This window comes from Crotalus tigris, unplaced genomic scaffold (genome assembly GCF_016545835.1).
Source record: "Crotalus tigris isolate CLP2741 ecotype Arizona unplaced genomic scaffold, ASM1654583v1 scf7180000024385.1074895, whole genome shotgun sequence".
Lineage (NCBI taxonomy): Eukaryota > Metazoa > Chordata > Lepidosauria > Squamata > Viperidae > Crotalus > Crotalus tigris.
Genome location: NW_024100555.1, coordinates 641,705 through 668,040, shown reverse-complemented (window position 1 = coordinate 668,040; position 26,336 = coordinate 641,705). Strand labels below are relative to the sequence as shown.

Genomic DNA, 26,336 nt, shown 5'->3' with positions numbered 1-26,336 from the left:
GAAGAAGCCCCAAATAATTTGTTAATTTTAATCCTAGGAAGATATGGATGTAGCTCTACTGAGTTATTCTAACAAAACAGGAGGCAATGTTCTGTGATCAAGCAGTAACAGTGGATGCTTAAATTCTTTCCTGACAATCATTGGATACCCTTTCCCATAAATTAGGTTTCCTTCACACAAGTTTCTAATACATTTACCTGCATAAATACATGTCTAACTTTCCCAAAACATAAGCTGTATAACAAAAAAGAATCAAGCTATCGTTACCATTAGTATCTTTCAGTGCACAGAAACAGTTCAAGCTATTTCTATAGGAGAGTGATGGCAAACCTTTTAGAGCCAGAGTGCCCAAACTGCAACCCAAAACCCACTTATTTATCGCCGGGTGCCGGGTGGGCATGGCTGTGGTCATGGCAGACTGGGTGGGTGTGGCCAAGGTGGGCATGGTCATCTCGATGTTGCTCATGGGGAGGGACGCCTGTGGGGGCTGGGCAGGGTTGGGGGAGATCCAGGGGGTCTCTAACAGGTTGGGCGGTGGGCAGGAGGCTCTTCCTGTGGGGTGAGGCAAGGCAGGGCGAGGGTGCCATTGCCACAGAGCAAGGTGAGACAGGGGCTGGGCAGTAGCTGCCTGACACCATTGGCCCCCACACACAGAGGCCAGCAAGCGCATGGGGCCCGACAGTGTCCGTCAGCAGCCACAGCCTGCCGGGCCTTCAACTGACACATTCTGGGGCTCCGCAGCCTACCACCAGCAGTTCAGAGAAGCCGCCTCTGAGCTGGACGGCTGGCCAACAGCTGTGGAGGCGATACAGTGGGTCGTGCCCAGGAAAAGGAGAGCATGTGAGGCCAGGGGGGATAGGATGGGGGGGGGAGGAAACCAGCCATGCTGGGATGCATCCAGCCACGTGACAGCTCAACCAGCAGGCGGCTGGTTGAAGAGGAACGCTTGCCATCTCCAAGGCATGGTGCACTTGCCCACAGGGAGGGCTCTGAGTGCCGCCTCTGGCACGCGTGCCATACGTTCGGCACCACTGCTATAGGACAAGCAAGGCATTTTACATTTAAAACTGTCCTGGCTTGAGATCACAATTTTCATGTCATCCCTCATGAGGAAGACAAACTCCCAGCTGAAACTCCACCTCCTCAACCTCACAAAAATCAAATAACTTCTTATTCTTACTGCCTACCAAAAGCTTCATAATACAACAAAAGATGGAAGACTCATCCCCTGCTGAAAACTGCCCTTTGTAGCATAATTTATGTTCAACAAAAGTAACATTTCAAATATAATTATGTGCATGTCAGCACCAGCTATTTAGATAGCTAGGTTTTGGAGGGAAATGGATCAAAATGGAGAATTTCATTTTTGACACAAACACAAAATACAGATGCCCTTTACACATTCCATCCCCCCAATAGGCCTCCTATGTGACATTGTTTTATTGTAGCACCATCATGAATGCTCTTAACTCATGCTACTATATGTGCTTTTTCATTGATTTTTTTTTTTAAAAAGAGGAAGCTCTTACCATCACCCATTTCATCAGAAAAGGGCAAACTGAACACTGCTTCATCAATCATATGGTTTGGGAGATTTGTATAAAACCGTCCAACAGTTGTTTCCAAATTGCTCAGCTGGTTAAGGACCATCATACTGCCCTTAGTTACAGGAAAAGCTGTTCGATCTGGGACTCCATACTTTGCTGAATTTTGTTCTGCCAGATCTCGAAGAAAGGCTAATTCTTTTAAGCCTGTCACACCCTCTGCAAAAATAGACATTGCACATAAACAAAGAGAAAAATTAAAGCACCTAGCTTATGAAACCGAACTGAGAACTCAAAGAGTGAAAATTATAAACTAGTCATTATACAACTTATTTCATATATAAAAAATAATTTTATTAGTATAGCCCATGCCTTCTGAAAATTCAAAATACTGAATATACAACTGAAAGACTCTTAGTATTCCAAACACATCTTACCATTCATGAGAGCATAAGTAAGGATCATTACGGAGTTGTTAAGCAAACTATTTTCTTCATTGATGACACGAAGAGTAGTCTTTTTACTGTCTTCGGATGAATCCCTTGATGTTATTCCAGCTGATAAGTAAATTATGACTGTATCTGTGTCTAAGTAATATAAGAAGAGACATGATGTGCATATAATCTAACATACTAGGAAGTATTTGCAATAGTAGATTCTCAGGATTAAAATTATGTTTGTAATAAGTGGACTAGATTTCTCATTGTTATAAAAATATTCAATGTAATACAATACCCATGTAATGTCGCTAATTTTGGTACCCAATGAAAGAAACCTTAAGTAAGCCAATGTTTGCAAATTTCACCACCAAATTAAACAGAAATAAGATAAATTTTCCAAGGTTACCTACAAAAGACTGCTGTGTGTGTGTGTGTGTGTGTGTGTGTGTGTGTGTGTGTGTATTACACAGAATGTTATACATCGTCTAAAATAAAGATATACCATCTGTTATTAACAATTCCTTTATAGTAAACTTTCCATTTTTAGGCCAGAGCATTAAGTTTAGGATTTCAATAGGGCAGTTAAGCCAGAGGAAAAGCAGACTATGTTCTCATCTCTTTTTGATATAAAAAGATAACATTTCTATTTTATATACATGCATTTACTTTGACCCTTTGATTGAAAAAGCAGGAAATATTTATAGAGGTTAGAAGTTTTGCATGTTTTTAAACCTTCCTTTTCAATGCAATACCTTTGGGGGGGGGGGGAAACATGTCAATCAAATTACTTTTGGATAAATTTAAGAATGCTATTTGATTCTGTTGCTGTTGCTGCTGCTGCTGATAATGATGATTATGATGATGATTTATCAAATGTATATGCCACCCAACTCCCAGAGAGGCTGGTTGGTTTATAATTGTTAAAATATTAAATAAAACAGAGAACAATAGATAAAATACAAAAATAGCATGAGGTAAAGGGACAATAATGGCAGAGGGGAACATCAATCAAAGAAAGGGGGATCCATCGTCCTCTTCAAAGGTCTGGGTGAAATCCCTAAGGAGTGGAAATTGTTCAAATTTGGGAGCAATCACATTCTAGACAATAGGTTCTGCTAGAAAGAAGATATACTTCCAGGAACCTGTGGATAGCATTGTTTAATTGATGGAACCCATAGCATGCCAAGCCTTGCAGATTGAATCAGTAAGTAGCATTTATATGGCTTCCTTACAATCACTAATGGAAACAGCTTATGGAAAAGCATTCAGTAAGTAAGTAAATGGCTTGTTCAGTAAGAACGAGCCATTAAGAGAATATAACTGTCATCAAATAGGACACCAAACACTACTATTGTTAATAGTCTCCTCTTTATAATTTTGATAACCAACTCTCCCAACATTAATTTTCTACCATCAGCTAACTATATTTCAGCATATTGCCTGTTGTTTTTTCTTTGATTTACTGAATTACAATATAAGTCACATTATGATAATATTTTTTAAAATTTCATGATGTTCCTAGAATTAAAGGAATTTAAGGAGCTAAATTAATTAAACGATGCCCCTATTTTTAATGGTTGAAAGTTATTAAAAATGCCAAAATTTCCAATCTCATCTTATTTTTTGTGCTAGGTGTTTCTCAACAATATTTTGCATCATAAATCTCCATTCAGAAGACTTGATGATGTGCATGTTGAGCCTGCTGAGAAAGCAAGATGTTAAAAACACCACAATATTAATACAACCATGTTTGTACTAGATATGACAACAATCAAGAAGATTGTTTATAAAAAATAGAAGCACATCCTCCTCATGACCAAACAACATAGTTCTTCAGTACTATACTGAGTACCCAGTATTTTACTACACAGTATAGTTCCTCGGTATTAGTATTTATGCTAAACTACAATAACTCTAATGTAAAACAAGGGGAGATGCTTCAAGAATCCATGTGGGCATGTTGCTATTTTTATAACAATTACGTACATACATATCTCATTATAAAAATAATAAAAATATATTCAGAAGAGATAACAATACTGGGAAACCTCAATATTGCAGATCTCTAATCAACTGACTTTTGTATGCAATGGATCAATTTTTCACATTGTGAAAAATGTAATCATTAATGCTAATGATACCAATTGCTGTAACAGTCTAATTTCATTATCTAACAAGCATTCAGGAATACAAACACTTCTTCCTGCTTAATCTGATTATACAAAAATGTATTATACAGCTTTGATCAGTCAATCTGACACTCCAGCGTAGCCATAACATTTAAGAAAGCCATGGTCCATCATATACGGTTGTACATGTTTAAAAAATGAATTGGAAGAGGTTGTTTAGACTTTGTGCAAGTGTGAGCTCAGCAACATTCTGCTATTTATTAAGGCAGCCTGACATTTTTCAGACTTCCACGGGAGTCTGAAAAATAATGCTGCTGCTTTATGAGTTAACTCATACAATTAAATAAGCTGTATTTATTTTTTCAGACTCAGGTGGAAGCCTAAGAGAGCTATTTTAATAAATAAGCCAAAGGATTATTTCTGAAGGCCTTCTTCCAAATAATTTCTAGGTGTGCATGACCAAAATTTATCAACCCATCTGGAAGGGGTTTTGGGTGAGCTTTAAAAAAATTACAAGCTCCAAGTACATCCAAATTGGACTGCCAAAATTTAGTATCAAAACTACCAACTTTAAGTGACACAATTTGATACATGAGCAACATTGGATGTTCCAGAACTGAGAACTCCAGAATATGTTTCTTTTGTCCTTCTAATCAGACTGATCTGGTTGTTCCAGGGTTGATTAGACAGTTTCCCAGAAATTAATCTAACTTCTGGAAACCTACCAGGCTGTCCTGGAGCAGCTTGATCAATGTATTTCAGAGAAGAAAAAGGAAAGGGATTGCTACTGGCATTCTTCCAGATGCATTGGTGAGGCCCACCTGCTTAGCTTTATGTTGGAACTACATTTTATTCATCTATATTATTCTTTGGACTCCCTTAGACATGTGGTCTTTGCTCAACTTTAAATATTAGTTGTTATAATTAAACTTGGATTATCTCAAAAATTAGGCAAGTTTGCCCATAATTAATACTTGGATGGAAGGCTACTAGGATAGACCAAGGCTGTATGTTGGGGGGGGGGAACACCCTGGAAAAATGGAACCATAAACAATTTCCATAGCATATCATCATATTGTGCTTTTATATAACTAATTGTATCTTATAATCATTAAGGGATGAGAAATGATAAAGAAAAAATAGTACATGTAACAATACAATAAATGAAGTTTCTTTGGGTTGTTGTATAGATTAAGCTAAAAACAACAAAAAATTCCAGGTAATATTTATAGAATTTAAGACATTCTCTTCTTCTCTGCCCTGTTAAAAAGAAAAACCCAAATCCAAAAAAGAAGAAAAGATTAGGAGCAAAGTATTAATTTTGTGTAACAATATACTTACTTGCTTGAAGTTTGGTGCTATTGTTTGTATTTCGCATCAACTGAAATGCTTTCTGAAAGCCTGCTGCATGCTGGGTAGGGCTGTCAGATGATTTGATATTGCTAACAAAGGTGGACATCTTCCTTTTTGTCTCACTAGTAGCAGGGGACAGAAATGTCTTGTAGCACTGATCCAAAGAACAAGTTCTTACTGTGTCTGCCACAGTTAACACAGAAATCTGAAGAAGGATAAAACAAAATTACCTCCTGTTTAGAGTTGTCTTTTTTTTTTACATTGTGCTGTAACAACAATAGAAAAGCCTATCTGATTTTAAAATTCAATTGTTGAATCAAAACTAAAGGCATATATCTATAAAACTTAAGGATAGTTAATTTATGAAAAATCACATCTTTGGTTTGTCAACAAAGTATTATTTCTTATGTAAAATGTTTGTAATAATAATCAGAAAGTATCATTGAACTTTCAGATGAAAATAAAGCAACTAGCAGATTATTTTAGCCAACAGAAAGAAATGGGCGCCCTACATTTTATGAGACCCTTGAATGAAATTCAAAATAACAATCTTATTTCTAGTAATCATAAAAGTAGGTTTGCTCATGAATACATAAATCTATCTTTTTCTCCAGAATAGGTAGCAGAAGGCTTCAAGTACACATGCCATACTAAGAGTTTCCTCCAATACCATTTCCAAAATTCAGAATGAAAGGGGTGAAAGCTGTCTCATCTTATTTTCTAGTCTTATTCTCCTCTGAGATAATCAGATTATATCCAAGTCTGTTCCATTTTTCCTTTGCCATATTTGAAGCTTGAGAAACAGAGTGAGGGAGCCACCAGTACTGGTTTTTGAATAGCCTTTGAACACTTCCATAGTAAAGTAATTAATTCTAATTAATTAATTAATTCAGTAATCTTAAGCTTCTGTGATAGAGTGTAGAGGCAAATCATTTGCCACTTCTAAAGTCCCTTGGATTAAGGATTTTCAGCTCAGGTGGCATGCATGTTGAGTACATTTACTTTTTCCTTATTAGATCTCATCTGCTAGTTTCTATTTTTGTTTCCCATTTATAATAAAGGGATATGCCAAACTGAGATTGGGGTAAATACCATCCTACAGCTTCATAAAGTAATGGAGATAGTCTGATCCCTGCCCCTCCTGTCTGAATATTTGGGTTTTCAAGCAGAGGACAGGGTACTTCACACTCATAGAAACTTCTATGGGCAATTAATGTGATTTATCCCAACTCCAATCTCATTTCCAAAGTTGCTCTTTCTCCCAATAATTTGGGAGAAATTAGGCAAACATCTGAAGGATCAAAACTAAGTTCTGACTTATCATTTTGAGTTAACTCACCTTATCATGTTCATCTATTGAGTTCAGAATAACCTGGGCTGCATCTTTAGCAATCTGTAGTTGTGTTTCTGTAACTGAAGCTCCATGGTCTATAATGACAGCTACATGCTTGGACTGAGGTCTAACTGTAGAGACGTAGACAGGCCTAAAAATAAAAGTTATAGGATGCTGTGCTTCACACTCATTAAGAGAATTACAACAGAACAAACTCTAGAAGTTTCTTGCATTGTCCAAAGGCATTATTTGAATTAACTGTGTGTTAAACTTATATTTACATATTTATTTTGGCTTCAGCAAATTGCATACCAAAACAGTCATATGTTACCTATTTTATCATTTAAAAAAGAAAATTTATTTTCCTCCAAAATGTTAGCCTTCATATTTCTACTCAAGAATCCTATATATAGATACTATCTATTATCTACAGATAATTATTATCTATTATCCATCACCTCAGCCTTTAATCCAACTATACTGGAACGAGTTATACTGATTATCTTAATACAGCCTTTAGTATTCACTTTAATACTAATACAACTAATTATAGTGTTTGCCCATTAGGAATGTTTTTTTTAACAAATAATCACTTTCATAAAATAGAATTATAAGGTAGTCCTCATGTGTATTTATATCGTCTGATGCACTGATTCCAAATTAGCAGATAAATTAATGTAATCTAATATAGTTTCTGGCATATTAAAAGACTATGCAAGAAGTGTAAAATTGTACTGCTGCATTAGGCTTAAAGTTTTTTTTTTTCATCATGAATAAAAGTCTAATGTCAAGGCCAACTTTTCTATTAATAGTACAGAATGTGATCCGTATAGGATGTGCTATGCAAGTTTTTTTATCTGTGTAAAATACTTTTGAAAAGTTTATTAATTTTTTAAAGAGCAAAAAATGTTATTAAATATGCCATAAGGGAAAAGAAAACAATTGCCATTTATTTTCCCCTGGATTGAGAAAGTTAAAACAGACTACTTGTTTGATGGCCACTAATTCAGTGCCAACATCACTGAACAAGTAAGTGGTAGTTTTGACTGGTCCTTGAAGTTCCAGCCATCATACAACTTTCATGATCATGTCATTGGGATCTGGTTGCTCAGCAACTAGTCCAGATTTCTGACCATCACAGCATCCCACGGACACATGATCATGATTTGTGATCTTTGCTGCCATCTTCTCACAAGCAAAATCAATGGGGAAGCTGGCAGAAAGTCAGGAGTCATGATCACATGAGGTCCCCACTGAACAACCCATGCTGTTTTCACTTAATGACTTTAAACCAGGGATTGCCAGAATTGCAGTTGCCAAGTGGGATGGTGAAATGACATCATACTTTATATATGCTTCACTTGGAGACAAGAAATTACAGTCCCAATTACTGTTGTTAAATGAAGAATACCTTTAATGTTAATGGATATAATTTTTTTAAAAAATCTGTATTTTGTAAATTGGAAGATGGTGAAACGCTAAATTTTGAATGAGTTCATCATGCTATTCTTGTCATTTGACATGCCTGGAATCTAAATTCTCTACCAGAATGACATTACTAATAAAAGTATTTTTATCTCCAAAATGCTTATACTCAATTCACCAAAACCATACCTGCTGCGGTGCTCATAATTGCCTTTACATCGGAATTTGTGAGCTGGAAACACAGTAAAAATACCTTCTTCTGAACTAAAGTACTGCCATTTGATTCCAGGATTTGATTTCAAATTGTCAGCAAGTACTATTAAAAATATAATAAAACAGAAAAGGACATTAACAGTATCATAAGGACAGAAAAAAATCTTAAATGTTTTTTATTTGATTAAAAGTTTTCTTAGTATAGCACCAGTCTGAAATGATAAATCCTTTAGATAACTTTCATAGGAACGTATAGTATGTGAAAGTCCAATTGCCATAAACCATAAGCTTACTTTATTTTCATGTGTTTAATGATATTTTTAATAATATTTATATTAATATTTTATATGGTTAATAATGTTGCCCTCATTAAAATTGGTGCATAGTTCCTATTGTTATTCTTTTCAGCAAATATTAAGGTGCAAAAGCTACATCCAAATCTGCAAGACACAATTCTGAGATAAACTAACAAATCTGCAAATTATCCTATGGAATAAAGAATATCAGGGACTTCCTTGGAGGAAAATTTTTGATATACTGCATCTCAGATTTTGTACCATCACAACAGACATATATTTTAAAATAACAGGGAGGTAATACTATGCTAATATGTGAAGCATAGGAACTTTACAAACCTTTCTGAGAAAGGACAAAGCATGCATTCTCTCTCTCACACACTGAGGAAATAAAATTTTAGGATTTGAGAATAACCGGCTTGCATTCCTTCCTCTGAACTAAAATTAAAATGTTCATCCAAAGAGTGGTTACATCATCTACTGTATTTCACTGCTGCTATTATAGAATTCAATTTGCTAGATTACTAAGAAGCAGACAGTTGTAAGAGAAATGGATTTGGTTGAGTTAAAAAGAAACAAGGCAGCTCTCCAGTCAAGAACAGTAAGATGTTGGTGACCTCTGCAGCTCACAGTTGATCTGTCAATGCTGACAGTTACACATTTTCCTCCCTGTGGCTATGAAGATACTGATCATTTCATAGATAGTCAGCCTTTCCAATAGACCATTTGGGGTGTCTTGCTACTGAAAGAAGAAGAGGCAAAGTAAGGAATCTAATAAGCAAGTGGCTAATTATCAGCAGGCTTAAGTAGAGTTCTTCACGGAAAGCAGAAAGGCAGGCCTTCTAATCCCAACATTTCACTCTAAAATATACAACCTTTTCTCCAATAGTCCTAAATGAATGTTCAAGAGTTGATGTTGGCTGGAAAATAAGTTGTCAGAGGAAGAATGAGGGAATCAATTTTGCTTGAGACCCTAATGGTTCATTCTGACTTTCTTTCTTTCTTTCTTTACTTCTTTACTTACTTACTTATTTATTTATGAGACTTATACACCACTTTAAGTGCAAGCACTCTCTAAGCGGTGTACACCAGTAAGCAATGTATATATATATTTACATTGCCCCCAACAATCTGGGTCCTCATTTTACCTACCCCTGAAGGATGGAAGGCTGAGTCAACCTTGAGCCGGTGAGATTTGAACCACTGACCTGCTGAACACAGTCAGCTAAAGTGGCCTGCAGTACTGCACTCTAACTGCTGCGCCACCTCGGCTCTGCAGAAACTCTGAATAGGAATACTCCAGTTGAGATTGTAGGAATACATCCTCACTATTATTATTTGCTCAAACTCATACCTATGCTAGTTTACCAAATGATAATATGGAACTCCTTTGTAAACAACATTAAATGTACATTAAAGAGTAGGTAATAATTCAAATCTATGCTCAAACTAAAGCTATATATTTATATTATATCAAGTTTCTTATTCATTTCTCACTTTTGTCACATTCCCATCTTAAATGGCTATGCTTCTTCTCCCCCCCCCCCCAAGTATAACTCTTTCTCCAGGTGTCAAAAATCCATTAGAAACAGACGACTTCTTTCTACTTTCCACTAGAATAATTCCCACAAGGAAAGATTCAGGCTTCCTTTGCTGAAATGAAAGGAGAATGTAGTTCTAGAAATTGGCTTTTTGGCATGCTTTAAGATTTGCATTCTAGCTTCAAATTAACTGCATCTATAAAATATCATTCTTAAACAGAAAGATAAAAATGATGTTAGATATGATGTTTTTCCCCCTTTCATGTAAATGCACATATTACACATTTGGGACAATGTTATTCTCATCTTACAAATACAGAGTTAGGTACAGAAAAAATGCAGAATAATTTATCCAAGGTAGCAAAGAAGCAGAGCAAGTAATATACCAGTAAGCTTTAGGGAATTTCATCCTAAATTTAAGTTCAGGTTACTTGCTCATTCTCACTCATTTTTGTAAATTATGTTTTCTTAATTATTCAAACACAACTTTTTCAAGATTTGGTTTTTAATTTATTAAGCCGTGATTTTAGTTGATACTTGAGCCTGGACAAGAAACAGCTGCTGGATACATTTTGCCACTTAAACACCAGCTTTATTAAGTGTTTATTTATTTAGTCTTTCTTAGACTAAATAATAATAAAAGAAAAACAAATTAGGTTTAGAAACAAAATTCCTGTATGCTCAGTAAGACTAAGGTTAAAACAAATTATTGATCACAATAGTAATATTGTTTAATAGATGTTAAAGAACAAGTCTGCCAAAAGGGCCTTTAACCATTGACTTCTAAAAAAAGAAATCCCAGATATTTAAAATACAGTGACTAAAAGAGAAAATCCCAAAGACCTTGATCTAGATACACACACATGTTTAGACTCCGGCAGATCTAAAAGCTGTAACTACACCAAAGATTCTCACAAAATTCAGTATCATGACTTTTTAGGGACCCCCCATCTCAGTATCCATTAAATCCATCCACCTTTTTGCACAAGCATTAAAGTAGCCTTCACCTCTCATCTTCTCAATGGTCTGCCACCAATCTTCTCCCGACACAAACTCTGATCTTCCTGCACATCCACCAATCTTCTCAGTGCCTTATTCAGCCAGTTTAACCTCAGTAACCTTTCAAGTCCATGAGATCATCATTCTAAAATTGCCAGTTATTCTGTACTAATGATTTTTCTAAAACTTTCGTATCATCCCACTCCACTTTGGAATTACCCAGAAGCAAGGTGTTCTCCCAAAGATGATGATTGTGATCTGATAGTGAATGCCAAGAGACTGCAGTTGTCCGAGATGAAGAAAACATAACCATTTCTCCATTATATCACTGCAGCAGAAAGCATTACCCACAAAGCTAAACTGACTTTGTAGTTAAACTTGATTGTTTCATCAGAGCGTGTACTGTCTATTTATATACTTCTGCACATTACCTATGCCAAGCATGCTAATAAAGGGAATATAGTTTATTTTATGTTTCTACAGCAGGTTAACTACAACTACCGTAACAGTACTGCTGCTTCAGCTTAGTGGAACTGCTTAGTGCAGAGATGGGGAACTATGGCCCCTTTATGACTTGTGGATTTCAACTTTCAGAATTCTGGGAGTTGAAGTCCACAAGTCATAAAAGGGATATAGTTCCCCACCCCTGGCTTTGTGGTACTGCAGTCAGCTAGCTCATTTTCAATGCTTAGTTACCTTACTCTTTATGCCAGAGGTGTCTAACATTGGCAACTATAAGACTTGGGGATTTCAACTCCCAAAATTCCCAAGTCAGCATGCCTGTCTGGGGAATCCTGGGAAATGAAGTCCACAAGTCTTAAAATAGCTAATGTTGGACACCCGCCTCCTCCTGCTTTATGTCATCAGAGAACACACAGGATGAGAGAATTAATGACCTGCTCCTTTCTGCTTTGCACTATCACTAGTATAATCATTGGAAAGCATACAACAACCCCACAGCCCAACTTAATCAGATGGGAAGCCATTCTGGGCCTTCCTGACTTATAAAACAATGTTCTCCAAGAAATATGCCTGCTAGAGTAATTGCTTTGCTGAACCCTGACTAAAGCTTTATCTTGCTGACAGAGCTACCTGAACTATTTCATTGCTAAGCTCAATAGTTTCCTGGCTAAAAATCTAGTCGTTCACTAGATCATTGCAAACTTTGCAGTGAAGCAGATTATTTTTTAAGAATAAGCAGGAGAAAGGGAGGGGTTTTTAAAAACACAAGCACACCCAAAACTTCTTCCTTTCACTGACTTCTGAAAGATGAAAGAGTTTCCCATTTATAACAAAGGCAGGAAGTCTTGTCCTCAGTCTGAATTGGATTTTTGGTGCAGTGTTGTGCAACCAAATATATATGCCTACAAGGTCAAATTAGGATGTTACATGAACTAATCCTTGGTAACCTACTATCTTGACATGAGGGAACCCATGTAATATACCAAAACATCAAATGTTTAACTGTAAGATAAATACAACTAAGTTAAGCAATAGAATATTTCCCATAATAATTTAATTGGTTTTGGTTTTGGAAGACCAGAGATCTTTCTTGACATAGGCAGAAATACTCATGGGATGAAACATGTAAATTTAAATAAGCATGACCTTAAAGCTTAAATTATGGCAGTCCTATAAATTAGGCACTCTCAGCAAGAATTTGCACACCATTTTTTTTGCTTTCTCTCGCTATATGATTAAATCTCCAGCAATGAAAGATCAAAAACTGAGTCTCAATCTTATAACACAAGGGCAATGTTAAGACATATTTCATAGCTGGAAAGAACCTATGGCAGTGTTAGATATAAAAGCTAATGGTGTAGCTAAATAATGGATCTAATGGTACAGACTTCCACTTTTGCAATAGATTTGGACTGAGGGCATTAGGAAACAGATCACCCAAGGAACAAATTTTCCTCCTAAATGATTTTTATATTTTTGATAGATTCATATTTGTTAGAATATGAAATCCACTTGTACTGCAAAGCTTGCTAATTGCAAGATAACAGCATTGTTAAAGCTGTTTATGCGCTCTTTGGCAGCAGATTCAAATTTAAATCTGGTTGTTAAATCACCGTTTGACCATATCTGCATACTATTTCATTTCAGACAAATATATATATAAAATATATATATATAAATATGTAAAAACTATATTCTCTTGAATTAAGCTTTTCCTGTTTCTGCTATCAATACAGAATCTTTCTCCTAAAGGAACTATCGCCTTCTGGTTGTTTCTAGAACATTGATCTAGAAATATGGTACAGGGACTGCTGTTTTCCAGCCTATGTCAGTCACCCATATTCAAGAGTAACTTATCAAAGTAACCTTGTACAATAAGTAAACTATACTGTTTTTAGTACAGGTTGGCTCTGAAGATGAATGTTTAACTGTTTCAATATGCTTTGTGTCTTGGAAGTATTATCTTTAGGTGCTGAATGTTACTATTTTCATAAAACTGTCATGCATGGTTCACCTTTGGTTCTCTCTTCACACCATGAATGAAATTTATAGCAAGGAAAGAACTGCTATCATTTTGTGCAAAACTTTTTATCAATCTTTATTATGTGTTCAGAGAGATTCCGACTTGCTCCTTAGGAGGAAGTGTCATCAAAGATTTAAACCCAAACATGCTGGCCCAACAGCAATTTCATCTCACTTGGCTTAACTTCAGCCTGTTTTGACCCATCTAAATCCCAACAGCCCCAAGCTCCTGGCCAAAGTTCCACAGCATTTCCAGACTGGGCAAGGAAGAAAATATATAACTAATATCATTACATTTTGGAATGCTAAGAGTAAAATTTAAATTAACCTTGAATTGAACATGAGTTGCCTTTTATTGCTAACGAACAGTGAAGAGTTGTGTTTTTGTCCTTTGTTTTTTTTTAATTCACATTCTTTTCAATCTTTTTGTTTAGTTTAGTCTTGTTTTGTTTTTGTTCATTTTTTCTCTTTTGGATTTTAAAAAGAGTTTGTTTTGAACCTGAAGACTCTAGAACACGGTTGTCCAGCCTTTTGAATCCCCTGGGCCACATTGAGTGAAGAAGAATTGTCTTGGGATGCATATAAAATATAGAATATAGTTAATATGCATAAATAACAAACCTTTTAAAAATATGTATTATCTTGTGGAGCTGCATTGGTAGTGTCCATGGTTAGTAATGAGTTAGACACATCTGTTCTAGATGCTGCTGGACTCTGTTCCTGACCAATATCTCCATTTCCTATAGATGGAGACATACTGTATATAATCTAGAGCCCCAAACTGGTACACACTGTTTTTCACTAGAGTATCAATTATATATATAATTCAGTAGATATATACTGTACATGAACAAGACAACAAATATTTATGCATAATGAAGCAAGGAGAAACAAAATAAACAAAGGAATCAAAACAATTATGAGAACACCTAATATTAGACATAAAACACAGTAAATCTATTTCCCCACAAATCATTTCCACAGGAATAACTAATCATTGCAACTCTACAGCACAGATACACCCGAGGCCAATTGCATAATTTTTGGCTTCCAACAATTTGGAGGTTTTTCCCTGAAAAAAATCTGACTACAAGACATTCATTAGATATCAGATAGATTTACATGCAAAATCTATATTACTATGTTATATTGTTATACAATATCTAACACTAGAAACAGAAAATAAATCTGCTTTGCCTAACCTCTAGCTTATTAATTATTACAAGGCTCTCACATCATCTGGTATAAAATAACAACTGAAAATCACAGCAGAGTTTTATCAGACATCACAGTTAGCTAGTGATTCTTGAAGTAAAATGCAGCTTGACAAACACAGTTATAATTTGCAAACACAGCCTGCAACACCTCTGTCTCTCTTTGGAGAGTATGTAAGTCTCCCCAAACTAGTTTTGTTGTAGATATTGGAAGATATTAAAGTACAGAACTGCATTTTAAAGAATAAAGCAGGTGGAATGAAGAAAAATAGAGTCCTAAATCACATCTCTTACAGTTTTAAGCAAGGAAGAAAGTGATGCATCTCTGTGGGGAATTCTTGCAGTTTGAGGAGATGAAAGCTAAAAAGTACACTTGAAGGGAGGAAGAAAGCAATTTTTTTTTTCAGCTGAAATAGTCCCTGCTTATCTAAAAAAAGATTGTATATTGTGGTCATAGAAAAATAAGCACAGCTTTATAGCAAAATCAGTAGTTTTCCCCAAGGGGAGGCAAATGAACTAAACTTGCTGAAGAAAAAAGGGGAAAGGTCCAGAATTTTTCAAAGATAAGGAAGAAAGCAATTAACTTTGTAAGACTGTTTAACTTTCAGAGACAATCTATCCTTTGAAAAGTGACCACATTATTCAAGAGTAGACACTAGTTTCCTTACTGATTTCATGTATTAATCTTTTATCTTAATTGAGGAGGGGGGGGGAAATTACTTTTTTTCCTTCTCAAAGGCAAAACATACAGAAAAGAATAAATTCCAAACATGAACAACAAAAAGATGAGTTCTTGCGTCTTCTTTTCTCCCTGATCTCTAAAAACAGGTTCATAGGAGCATAATGTGTCCTTTGAAGCTTCATTGAAACAAGCTAAGGTACAACTCCCAAAACCAGGAATGTAAAAAGCTAACACCATGACAAACGTTTTACATCCTACAATGAGATATTATAGGCTTTGGAAGCAGGTATTTGGGGCTGGGGAGTTAAAGCAAAACAGATGTACCTAACCCTGACTCATTTGGAATTGTATTTGCCTACAGATGTTGCAAACCTTTTTGAACTTTTCTTATACAAGTATTATTTGAGGGATATCCCTGGTGGGTAGGGCTTAGTCAGCAGTTAAGTACATCTATTTTGGGAATGTTTCAAGAAGACTCATGTTAACCCAGTAAGAGCAGAATGCAAAGATGGAAGCAAGTCTCCCTCCCTCTCTCTCTCTCTAGTATCCATTCACATGCAGATGGTCAGCACTGATTTGTAAATTTGGTGATGCTAGACAGATTGACAATCTACACCAGGTCACCACGAATGAAAGCAGACATGGAAATATTAATATTGAATCATGAAAAAACAATGGAACTGACAGAGAGGTATATACCATCAAACCATTTTCAATAATCAACTCCACCCCTTCTCATGTTCAGTCATTACTGTTGATATAGCCACTTCTGAAGCTAGGAAAAGGTAACAAAGCACTTTAAAGCCAGGCCATGACTTTACTGCAGTTTGATGTTTCCATATCAAAGAGCCTGCTGTAGGGTACCTTAATTTCCCTTCATTGAAGAAAGAAGTAAGGATAGTCCAGGAAGCAGAAAAGGAAAGAGAGCAAGATTGAAACACCATTTGATTTGCTAATGAGCCCATCTTTACAAGAATGTCTTTTTTAAAATTCTAAATAAGGAATAAGTATCCCTATCAGTCCTAGTAAAAGGAAGAGTGAAAAAAACTGGATTCCCTCAAACTTAACACATCTTAGTTTCAGCTTTGATCTGAGCAGCTCTTATCCTGTCTTCTGCTTCATTTTCATTTATGGAAAAGAAAAAAGAAAGAGAAAATGTTTAAGTGAAAAGAAATTACAACATGGTACAACTATCATCTAGAGTATTAGATGAAAAAGAGTGCCCCCACTTCACAATACATTAAAAACAGTATTTACATTTGAAAGCAAAGCCAGAAAGTAAAGACTACATTAACCAAAGGTTGAATCTCTTGTGAAAGTCTTACAGCCTTAGACAGGAAGACCACCACCCTTCCTCTTTTAAAAAGTAGCAAACAAATGGATCTGTTCTCATGACAGAAACCCCATGGTGCATTAAAGAAGTAAAAAAAAAGTTTCAAGGCATCTTCAAATATCAAAATTGAAGGTGATGACTGCAGAAGAATTGCACATTAGACAGAATTTTCTGAGATCATAAGCATTTTAGATTCTTGCTACTGGAAATTGACATAACTGATGGCAGAGCAGTCAGAGAAGATGGAACAGGGAGAAAAATAATTTGCTATAATCAACAGTTCTTACATAGAATGTTGAAATAACTTTATAACTAAAATCATTACTGTAGGAAATCATCTTTCTATCATTATATCTTTAAGTGAAAAATAATGTAGCAGATTCGGGGGGGGGTAAAATTGGATTGCTATGGCATTCGGTTCTAAGGTTTGGCAGTAAAATACAGCAACTTCTGCAAAACAGATGCTTTACATACCGGAGTTTAAATCACGCCCAGGATTGAATGCTCTGCTATTCACGGTGGTGGACAATCTATCACAGCTAATGGTTCTAGACACGTTAGTGTTAAAATTGCCATCAAACCTGAAATGAGTCCAAGAGAAAAATAAATTAGACAAATAAGCATGTAACTTGTTTCAAATTTTTATAGGGACAGGTTTTTTTTTCCATCGCTGCCAACAGCCTTAAATATCGAGAAGACTGGCCAACTTGATTTACAAATACAGAGGCATCTTGGAAACAGACCTCAAATAAATGGCAATCAACCCAAATAAAGCCACATTTGAAGGAAGAAAAGCTTTGATTTGTAGCAAATTCTACAATTCAACATTTTCATTTAAGTGGTATAATTATTCTGCAGAAAGATGGGAATATTCCAGCTGTATGGGCTTCTTCACTTTGACCCAAACTTTCTTCTTTAGAGGAAGATATTTCTTTTTTCACTAGTAGAGATGTATAGTAAGTTCCAACCAAAGCACCAAATCCAGATTTAGGGGATAGTATGAGAGGTACAAGACCCTTTGGCATCTACAAAGATTCCTAGACTCTTTACCTACAAATCTCTGTTGAGAGATGTCTTTCAACTGAAAGTTGGGGCTACAGGAGAAAAAGCAAATTGGAAAAATAAGGGTGGCTTTATTATTTCATCCCTGATCCAAAAAAAAGCACAATCCATGCATTGCCCGGAGCCAGATTAAACCTAAAAACTTCTTTGGAGTGAATGATTTTTTTAAATAAATAGCATATTCTTTCAATGGGTATGGAAAGCATGGAGGTGGCTTTTATGTGTATTATGACAAAAACGCATACTGAAATAGATGTGCAGAAATGACATGCATGAATATGTGAAATAGCAAGGAAGACATACAGTATATGAGGAATGTAGAAAGAATATGCTGTCAATAGAATAAAACATGAAAGTTCAATAAATTAATAAGGTTTTAGGGCACTAAATTTGGCATGACATTGCCTGTGTTCTCTAAGAAAATATGAAGTATCCCACTGCATAATTTCTTCCCAAATCAATATTAGTAGCAGGATGGTAAGATGCATATTCCAAAGTATATTTTGGTTATATTCATGTAAGAACAGACTGAATAAAATGAGCTATGCATTCCTCAGCCTACTCAAGTTTACTTAGAGTTAAATCGAATTTATCTTGTCAGGATTAAATGTTCCCTTAACACAGTGGTTCTCAACCTGTGGGTCAGGACCCCATTTGGGGTCGAACGACCATTTCACGATAAAATGTAGATTTATCACAAAAAGTTATTAATAAAAATTCAAAATGTACCTTATTATAACAATGGGAGAGTAGGTTTTGGTGGGACATAGTTTGTGCAATCTGAAATGATGCTTAATATTGGCTCCAAGAGGAAATAACATCCAGCTCCACCCCAAATTGTCTTCTCTCTTACTTCTCTTTTTCTATTCTACAGTATATGAAAACTCTTCCTTCTGGATTCACTTTAATGAACAACTGGTCAAAATTGCATCCCGAGGGGGGAAAACAGAACTGTGACTCCCCCTTTGATCTCTTCCCCATGGAGAAATCCACTCCCTGCCTAGCTTGCAAGATGTTCATTTGATTGACGTTTGCTCTGATGTGCAAAGCGCTTTGAACTTCAGACATTTAATTCCCATTAGGCAGCAGTCATTTTTATTCTCCTTCAACAAGATTTACAAGCCGAAGATCAGCAAACGGAGAAGATAAAATAAATTTGCAGAAGCTTTGAATCTTACATCAAAATAGCGTTCCTGTAAGCGCCAACGGGATTTTATTCACTATTCACAGATAAATAAACTTTTATGCAGTTTCAGCTTTATAAAATGAAGAAAGAGACATGGGCATATAAAATGCTAGTCACCAGCTGAATGTGGTTAATATGTTAACTGTTATTTTGCCATATTTTCTGTAAATTTCTCATGAATCCGCTTCATTCTAGTGTTCCCCAATACCAGCTGCAGAACAAGGTCATTCGGAAACCACAGTTTTCTTTAGAACGCTGAACTAATATGTTTTATTAATGGTCAACCATGTTCTTGTAATCAATATTTTATCTGCATACTGCAGAACTAAAATACATAAAACAAACAGCAGTTTTGAAAAGTTCCAACTGAGTCTTAATCTAAGCTAATAATGGAGGCCTGTTTTGATGGGATAGTACAGTTAACCAAGATTCATCTAAGTCATGGTCTATCCAAACACTGGATAAAAGAAATGCAGTTCTGTGGCATTATCCTGATGCTGAATTCAGCATGAGAACACCTGATTAGGAATTCTGCTGTATTATCGAATTCATTTAGCAACTGGGAAAAGCTGCAGTGGCATAATTGCATTCTTTGCCAATCATGTCCTTTCCTAAATTTTACATACTTCCATAAACACCACCAAACATGTTCAGTAATTATCAATTATGGAAACTGAAACTCAAAACATCTGCAGGGTACCAGGTAATTTATGTCTATCTATCTCAGTGGTTCTCAACCTTTCTAATGCCGCGACCCCATAATACAGTTCCCCATGTTGTGGTGACCCCCAACCACTTATACATCACTGGGTGCCAGGGGCGTGGCCAAAGAAAAGGGGGAAAAATGGCAGACAGCCTTGCTTGGCGACCCCCGTGAAATGGTCGTTCGACCCCAAATGGGGTCCCGACCCACAGGTTGAGAACCACTGATCTATCTTCTGCCTTTCTTATCCTACAAATTAGCCTAGGTCACATAAATCCAGATGGCCACTAAACGGCAGCAAAGAGTTAGTTTTCTAATTCTGTTTGCTGTTATCTAATAATTTCTAGATTTCTGGAGCTCAGACATTGTAGCCTTAAATTAAATACTATAATTTAATTTGTATCTAACAATATAAACATATATCACCCCCTCCTCCATTTACAAGATCACCAGACTTTCCTAATATTTGCAACTATCTTTGCATAATGTTGAGATTATCCTGTACTAAAACTAAACCATTTTAGCATTCCTGACAATGTAACTGCACAAACAACTTGAAAGATCAGTATAGGAATTTCCTTATCTCTCCATTTCACAGCCCAGGAGAGGACAGGTAAACAAAAGAAAGAACCATGATAAAGCTAAAGCTGCAATAGCAAATATTTAAGCAGCTATTTTGTAAGAGGGAGCCAGGTCACTTTCTAAAGGAATCATCGTAAATGATCTTCAAAAACAAATCTATAGGTTTATCTATCTAAACATTACATTAATGTATCCAAGACAGAGTGGTCAAGGAATAAGTTATAGAGCTAAACAGTTCTTCAGTGCAATTTTTTCATCAAGTGAGATAAATAAAAGCAATACTTAAGATGAATCTTTTAAAAAAAAACCCAATCACTAACATTAATTAAGGTACAGAAAACAAAATTTAGGCACATATAAGTTGAGTTTATCAGTTACTAAGGATTTAATATGCTATCAATTTTAAAGTTCCCAATAATTATCTTAAGATATTTAATAATTTTAAATAGATTTATACTAGGCATGATGGCCCTTCAAAAGTACGGTATGATTGAATTATTTTATTGTCTTATTCTCGATGATTGTTTTAATTTTGTACGCCGCCCTGAGTCCTTTGGGATTGGGCGGCATATAAATAAATTAAATAAAATAAATAAAATTAAATAAATAAATAAATAAATACTGGCTAAATGTGCTGGACCAGAAATTAGGAATCTATAACTTCTAGTGCTGCCTTAGGCCTGGAAGTCAATTGTGGAATTCTGGGAGTTGAAGTCCAAAGGCTCTAAAGGGGCCATAGCTGCCTACTACTGATATAAGCAGTGCTTTAAAAAAAACAAAAAAACGGTGTCGGAATTCAGACACATCATACAACCCACCTTGCCTACCCTACAAGGTTCCATCCCAAAAAGGTGCCGGAACTCCGTTCTGGGCATTCTATGAGAAAAAAAGCCCTGGATATAAGAGTAGCAATTGCAAAACACTTCTGAAAACGTTGTCAAGAAACGTGCATGAACTTAGCCATGCAGTTGCCAGGAGTCAACACTGGGCTTGATAATAAAAAACAGTGCCTCGTAAATGCACTGAGCAATCAAAATAAAATATCTATAAAGCATTCAGCACAGTTTTATCAATTTTCCTAGGAAAAAACAATCTCCACAGGATTATCATATATTAACTAACTAACTAACTAGGAAGAAATAACAAACTTTGTTACCCCAGCTATCTCTTCCAGTTCTAAGGAGCAAAAGAGAGTTTGGAATGGTGTTCTTTCTAAATAATGAAGAACACAATTGATCTCATAGATGTGTACCTCAAGTCTTTCCATTTTGCAATATTTTTTCAGATCTGTGAATGGTCATAAGTTGTTGCTCATGACTATATGAAATGAACAACTGCAGTGTGGTACAAATACCTCTACTCCAGCCTTTAGAACTATGTTAGGTATTCTTTGTACACAATGCAAATGTATTTTACTGATGTACACAATTCAAATGTATTTACTGATTTCCGTACAGCTACTTCAAAGAATTCAGTAAGTGCATCTAGGCACACCCCTGAATAACAACTCCTTTAAGATTAGGCTCTGCTATTTTTGGCATGGCTTAAAATAAGTTGAGACAGGTGAAGTTTGGATCATCTCAAAACTACCATTATAAACCAATTTAAGTTTATTAAAATATACAAATAATATTTGTAGTAATTTTGCGTTTGTAGTAGTTTATCATTATAATTAAGGAAGTCTTAAGCTAGTAAAACAGAAGCATGTTTTAATAAGGCTGCATAAAAGCTGTTTGTTTATAGGAAATTCACTTGGGACTTTGGCAAATGTCCACTCAGACACTGGCAATTAATGCAATATATAACTGCAATAAGGGGCTTATAATGCCTATTAACAATATTTAAATATGCGGAAGCCACTTTTGGCACCAAATAATGTGCTTAAGCAAGGTAGGGCAAGTCCATTTAATGTAAACTATGAATCTAGTGAGATTTTTCATACAACTTAAGGTAGTCCTCAGGTTATGAACAGTTGATTAGCAACTGTTCAAAGTTATTATGGCACTGAATGAGTGGGGCTTATGTCTAGTCCTCAAAGTTTCAGTACCCCTATAGTTGTATGATCACAATTTGGACATTTGGCAACTAGCTTGCACTTACAACAGTTGCAGTATTGCAGTGCCATGATTGCTATATGTGACTTTCCCTGCTAGCTACCCACAAGCAAAGTTGCTCCCAAAAGTTGCTCTTTTAGACATAGAAGCCATATTGGTGACTTTAGGCACCAATTTTATATTTGGGATGTAAAAAAAATATATATCTACCATCCTGTACTGGATTGGCATAGATTACAGTCCATAACATTCAATGAACAGGCCTTTATCTTGTAGTAGGTTGAGTTCAGCTGATAATAATAGTAATATATTCCTTATATTTACACCCCATGAGCAATATATTTTCTTTGCTATCATAATATAATTGCACAAGTCCCTGACACAATATTGTAATTGTGCTATTATATAATAATCCATTGCAAGTAAAACCCAAGAATTTTTTCCACTGCTACATCACTGGAATTTCTTCTTTTCACCTATGACCTATGACTAATGAAGTGCACATGAATAATATTTGATTTCACCTTAGATGCTCCATATAAAATATATAATTTATTCCATATCATATAAATTGCATAAATTTCTTTCAGCAACCCATTCCAAAGGGATTTCATGGAAGACCATAACCCTAGTCCTATACCAGGGGTAGGCAACCTTGGCTCTTTTATGACTCGTGGACTATGCTGGCTCAGAAATTCTGGGAGTTGAAGTCTACGAGTCATAAAAGAGCCAAGGTTGCCTACCCCTGCCCTATACCATTTTTCCTTGTTCATGATTCCCATGCTATCAACATTTAATGTGGAACCACTTCTGAAGTTTCTCCTTAAAGCCCTTATACTATAAACATGGTCTTCTTCGTTCTTTCTTATTGCAGATCTTCTTGATCCAATATCAGATCCAATGACTACCAAACAAACAAACAATAGAAAATATTTGAATACTTACTCCATCATAGATGGTGGGATGGTGCAACAGTCCTGAATTGCTGTGAGAGGGGATGTCAAGTGAGCAGTATACGAAGCTTCCACGACATGCTTGTTTCGATTTACCACATCTAAGTAACGGTTAAATTTTTCACGAATTTTTTTGGCTAGCTGGGAAATTTAAAGAGAAGCACAAAATCAAAACTGTGTTTCAATATTCATATTGTATATTTCATAATGCAGAATATGTTCAAACTGCAAGAGAAAGCAATTGATTCTGAAATATATGTACATTCATATTTATATTTAATCAATAAAATTAAACAGTCTATAGATAATCCAACAAGTATGGGAACACCGGCAAGGAGATTTACTGAAATCATTTCGCTTTCTGCTTGTGAGTGTTTTAAAGATCTCCAGATTTTTCAGTTAAACCAATCTCTCATTAAAATCAAATGGATATTGCTCATAAATTAATTCTACTGAAATCTAAGTAATGAATTTATAAGCTGGAAAAATCTTATATGAATATGCATATGAATACAGTGCAATACACATTTGTTGTTGTGCTATATGTGGTAGAAAAAAGTAACAGTAATAACTTACAATATTCAAATAGCATTAAAAATTGAAGCAGATCTCTTTTTAAATGGTGGTAGATATAAGATCTATAACAATGGTTCTCAACCTTTTTAATGCCGCGACCCCCAACCGGTTGTAAGTCGAAGACTATTCAACCGGTCGTAAGTCGAGGACTACTCAACTGGTGCAGCACCGTTTGCAGAATGGGACTTTTGGCGGGCTCAGCAGGGCAGAGACAGCCTGGACAATTCCTATTGGCTTTTGAAAGCCAATAGAATTAGACTCTATTCAAGAGAGTCTATTCTATTGGCTTTCAAAAGCCAATAGAATAAAAGGGAGTAGCACAGCTAAGGAAAAGGGGAAAAAATGGCAGACTGCGTTGTTTGGCGACCCCCGTGAAATGGTCATTCAACCCCAAATGGGGTCCCGACCCACAGGTTGAGAACCACTGATCTATAACAAAGAAATTTGTCATTAAAAGCCCCAAATTTCCATGATCATTCAGAATGTACTCATCCAGATCAATCAGAAAACACCTCTCCAGACCTTTATTGGTTCTTTCCAAAGTCAGGAAATTCTAGCCTCAAAAAGATCCTCAAAGGTCCAGGAAGATGAGAATCAATTGCAAAATGAGAATCTACTGCAGGGGTTTTCCCAAGGGAAAAACTGAAACTGGAAATGTTGTGGAGGGCCTACGCCCCACTCTCTGTCCCTAACTCCCCGCTCTTTCTGCCATTCGTCCCCCCACTGCTGCTGCACTCTCCGATGCTCCATTGCTGATGCCCCACCCCCTGCCAATGTCCCATCCCCCACTACCAATGCCATGCGCTGTACTGGAACTGCCTGTGGGCCAGATGTAGCTTGCAGGTCATAAAAGGGGCGTTGTCTTACCTGAACGCCTTTTCTCAGCAGGATGATGTAGAGTCCAAATGGATGGGTTCTATGACGGCCTTCCTGCCTGGCAGACTGGGTAAAAACTTCGGCCACACCCCTTCCTTTGGGCGTGACCCCAGTTTTAACTTAGGCGAGAAACTTTGTTGGAATTAACATTGCAGCTCTTTATTATATCGTTATTCTCTCCCTGCCTAGACCTATCCTCTGGGTGGGCTTGGACTCTACATCATCCTGCTGAGAAAAGGCGTTCAGGTAAGACAACGCCCCTTCTCCAGCAGGATGGCTGTAGAGTCCAAATGGATGGGACATACCAAAGCCCTCATGTCCCCCTGGGAGGGAATGTCTAGGCTACCGAACTCTGAGCAGATACGACTTGTTGAAGAACTCTTCTGCCAAAAGCCGCATCTGCTGCTGCTAGGGAATCTAAACGGTAATGTCAAATGAAAACCGAAGGTGAGGACCAGGTTGCGGCCCTGCAAATCTCTTCCACCGGAGCTTGTGTTAGCCACGCCGCAGATGTGGCTGCGCTCCGAGTTGAGTGGGCAGTCACCTGAGTGGGTGCTGGCAAATCCTGTGAGACGTATGCCTGTGCTATGCAGGCTCTGATCCACCTGCCTATGGTGGAAGGAGATACCTTCTTTCCCATAGTTGCTGGTTGAAAGGACACAAATAATGCTTCAGTCTTTCGGAAAGCCGAGGTGCGTTTCACGTAGAAACACAGCGCTCTCCGCACGTCTAGCTTGTGCCATCTGTGTTCTAGCCTATGTTTGGGTCTTGGACAGAAATCAGGAAGCGTAAGTTCCTGAGATCTGTGAAAGATGCTATTTACCTTCGGAATGAAGGTCGGGTCTGGTCTAAGAACAACCCTGTCTTTGAAGAAGGTACACAGATCCTTCCTTACTGACAGTGCTGCAAGTTCTGAGATTCTCCTTGCTGAAGTGATTGCCACAAGGAAAGATACCTTCAGTGATAGGTGATGGAGTGAGCATGTTTCAAGAGGCTCGAAGGGTGCTGATGTCAAGGCTAGAAGGACCTTAGGCAGGTTCCAGGACGGGTACCTGTGTATGACTGGGGGCTTTGTGTTAGATGCCCCTTTTAAGAATGCACTAATCGCTGGATGTTGTGCTAGAGAAGTTAAGTTGTCGCAGGAGAGTACAGTTGAGAGGGCCGATATCTGTCTGCGGATGGTATTGACTGACAGGCCCTTATTAAGACCCTCCAATAGGTAATCTAGGATATTAGGGATAGATACTGTGGTCGGGTCTAGGTGAAGCAAAGCGCACCACCTACAAAATCCCTTCCATGTAGCGTCGTAAATCCTATTAGTGGACGCTCTTCGTGATGCCTGTATGATCGATATCACC

At 36.6% G+C, this 26,336-nt stretch overlaps 1 protein-coding gene across 3 annotated transcripts in view; it reads right to left on the bottom strand.

Annotated features, from left to right (window-relative positions):
* The window catches only part of CACHD1 (cache domain containing 1), a 145,097-nt gene that overhangs the window by 41,573 nt on the left and 77,188 nt on the right, over window positions 1-26,336 (bottom strand). For all 3 annotated transcript variants that reach the window (XM_039328941.1, XM_039328942.1, XM_039328943.1), the window contains exons 3-9: window positions 23,519-23,667; window positions 17,461-17,567; window positions 8,414-8,540; window positions 6,806-6,950; window positions 5,455-5,671; window positions 1,982-2,131; window positions 1,530-1,763 (exon numbers count right to left, since the gene is read on the bottom strand). In XM_039328941.1, the coding sequence (XP_039184875.1) occupies window positions 1,530-1,763; window positions 1,982-2,131; window positions 5,455-5,671; window positions 6,806-6,950; window positions 8,414-8,540; window positions 17,461-17,567; window positions 23,519-23,667 (1,129 nt within the window). The remainder of the gene's footprint in view (window positions 1-1,529; window positions 1,764-1,981; window positions 2,132-5,454; window positions 5,672-6,805; window positions 6,951-8,413; window positions 8,541-17,460; window positions 17,568-23,518; window positions 23,668-26,336) is intronic.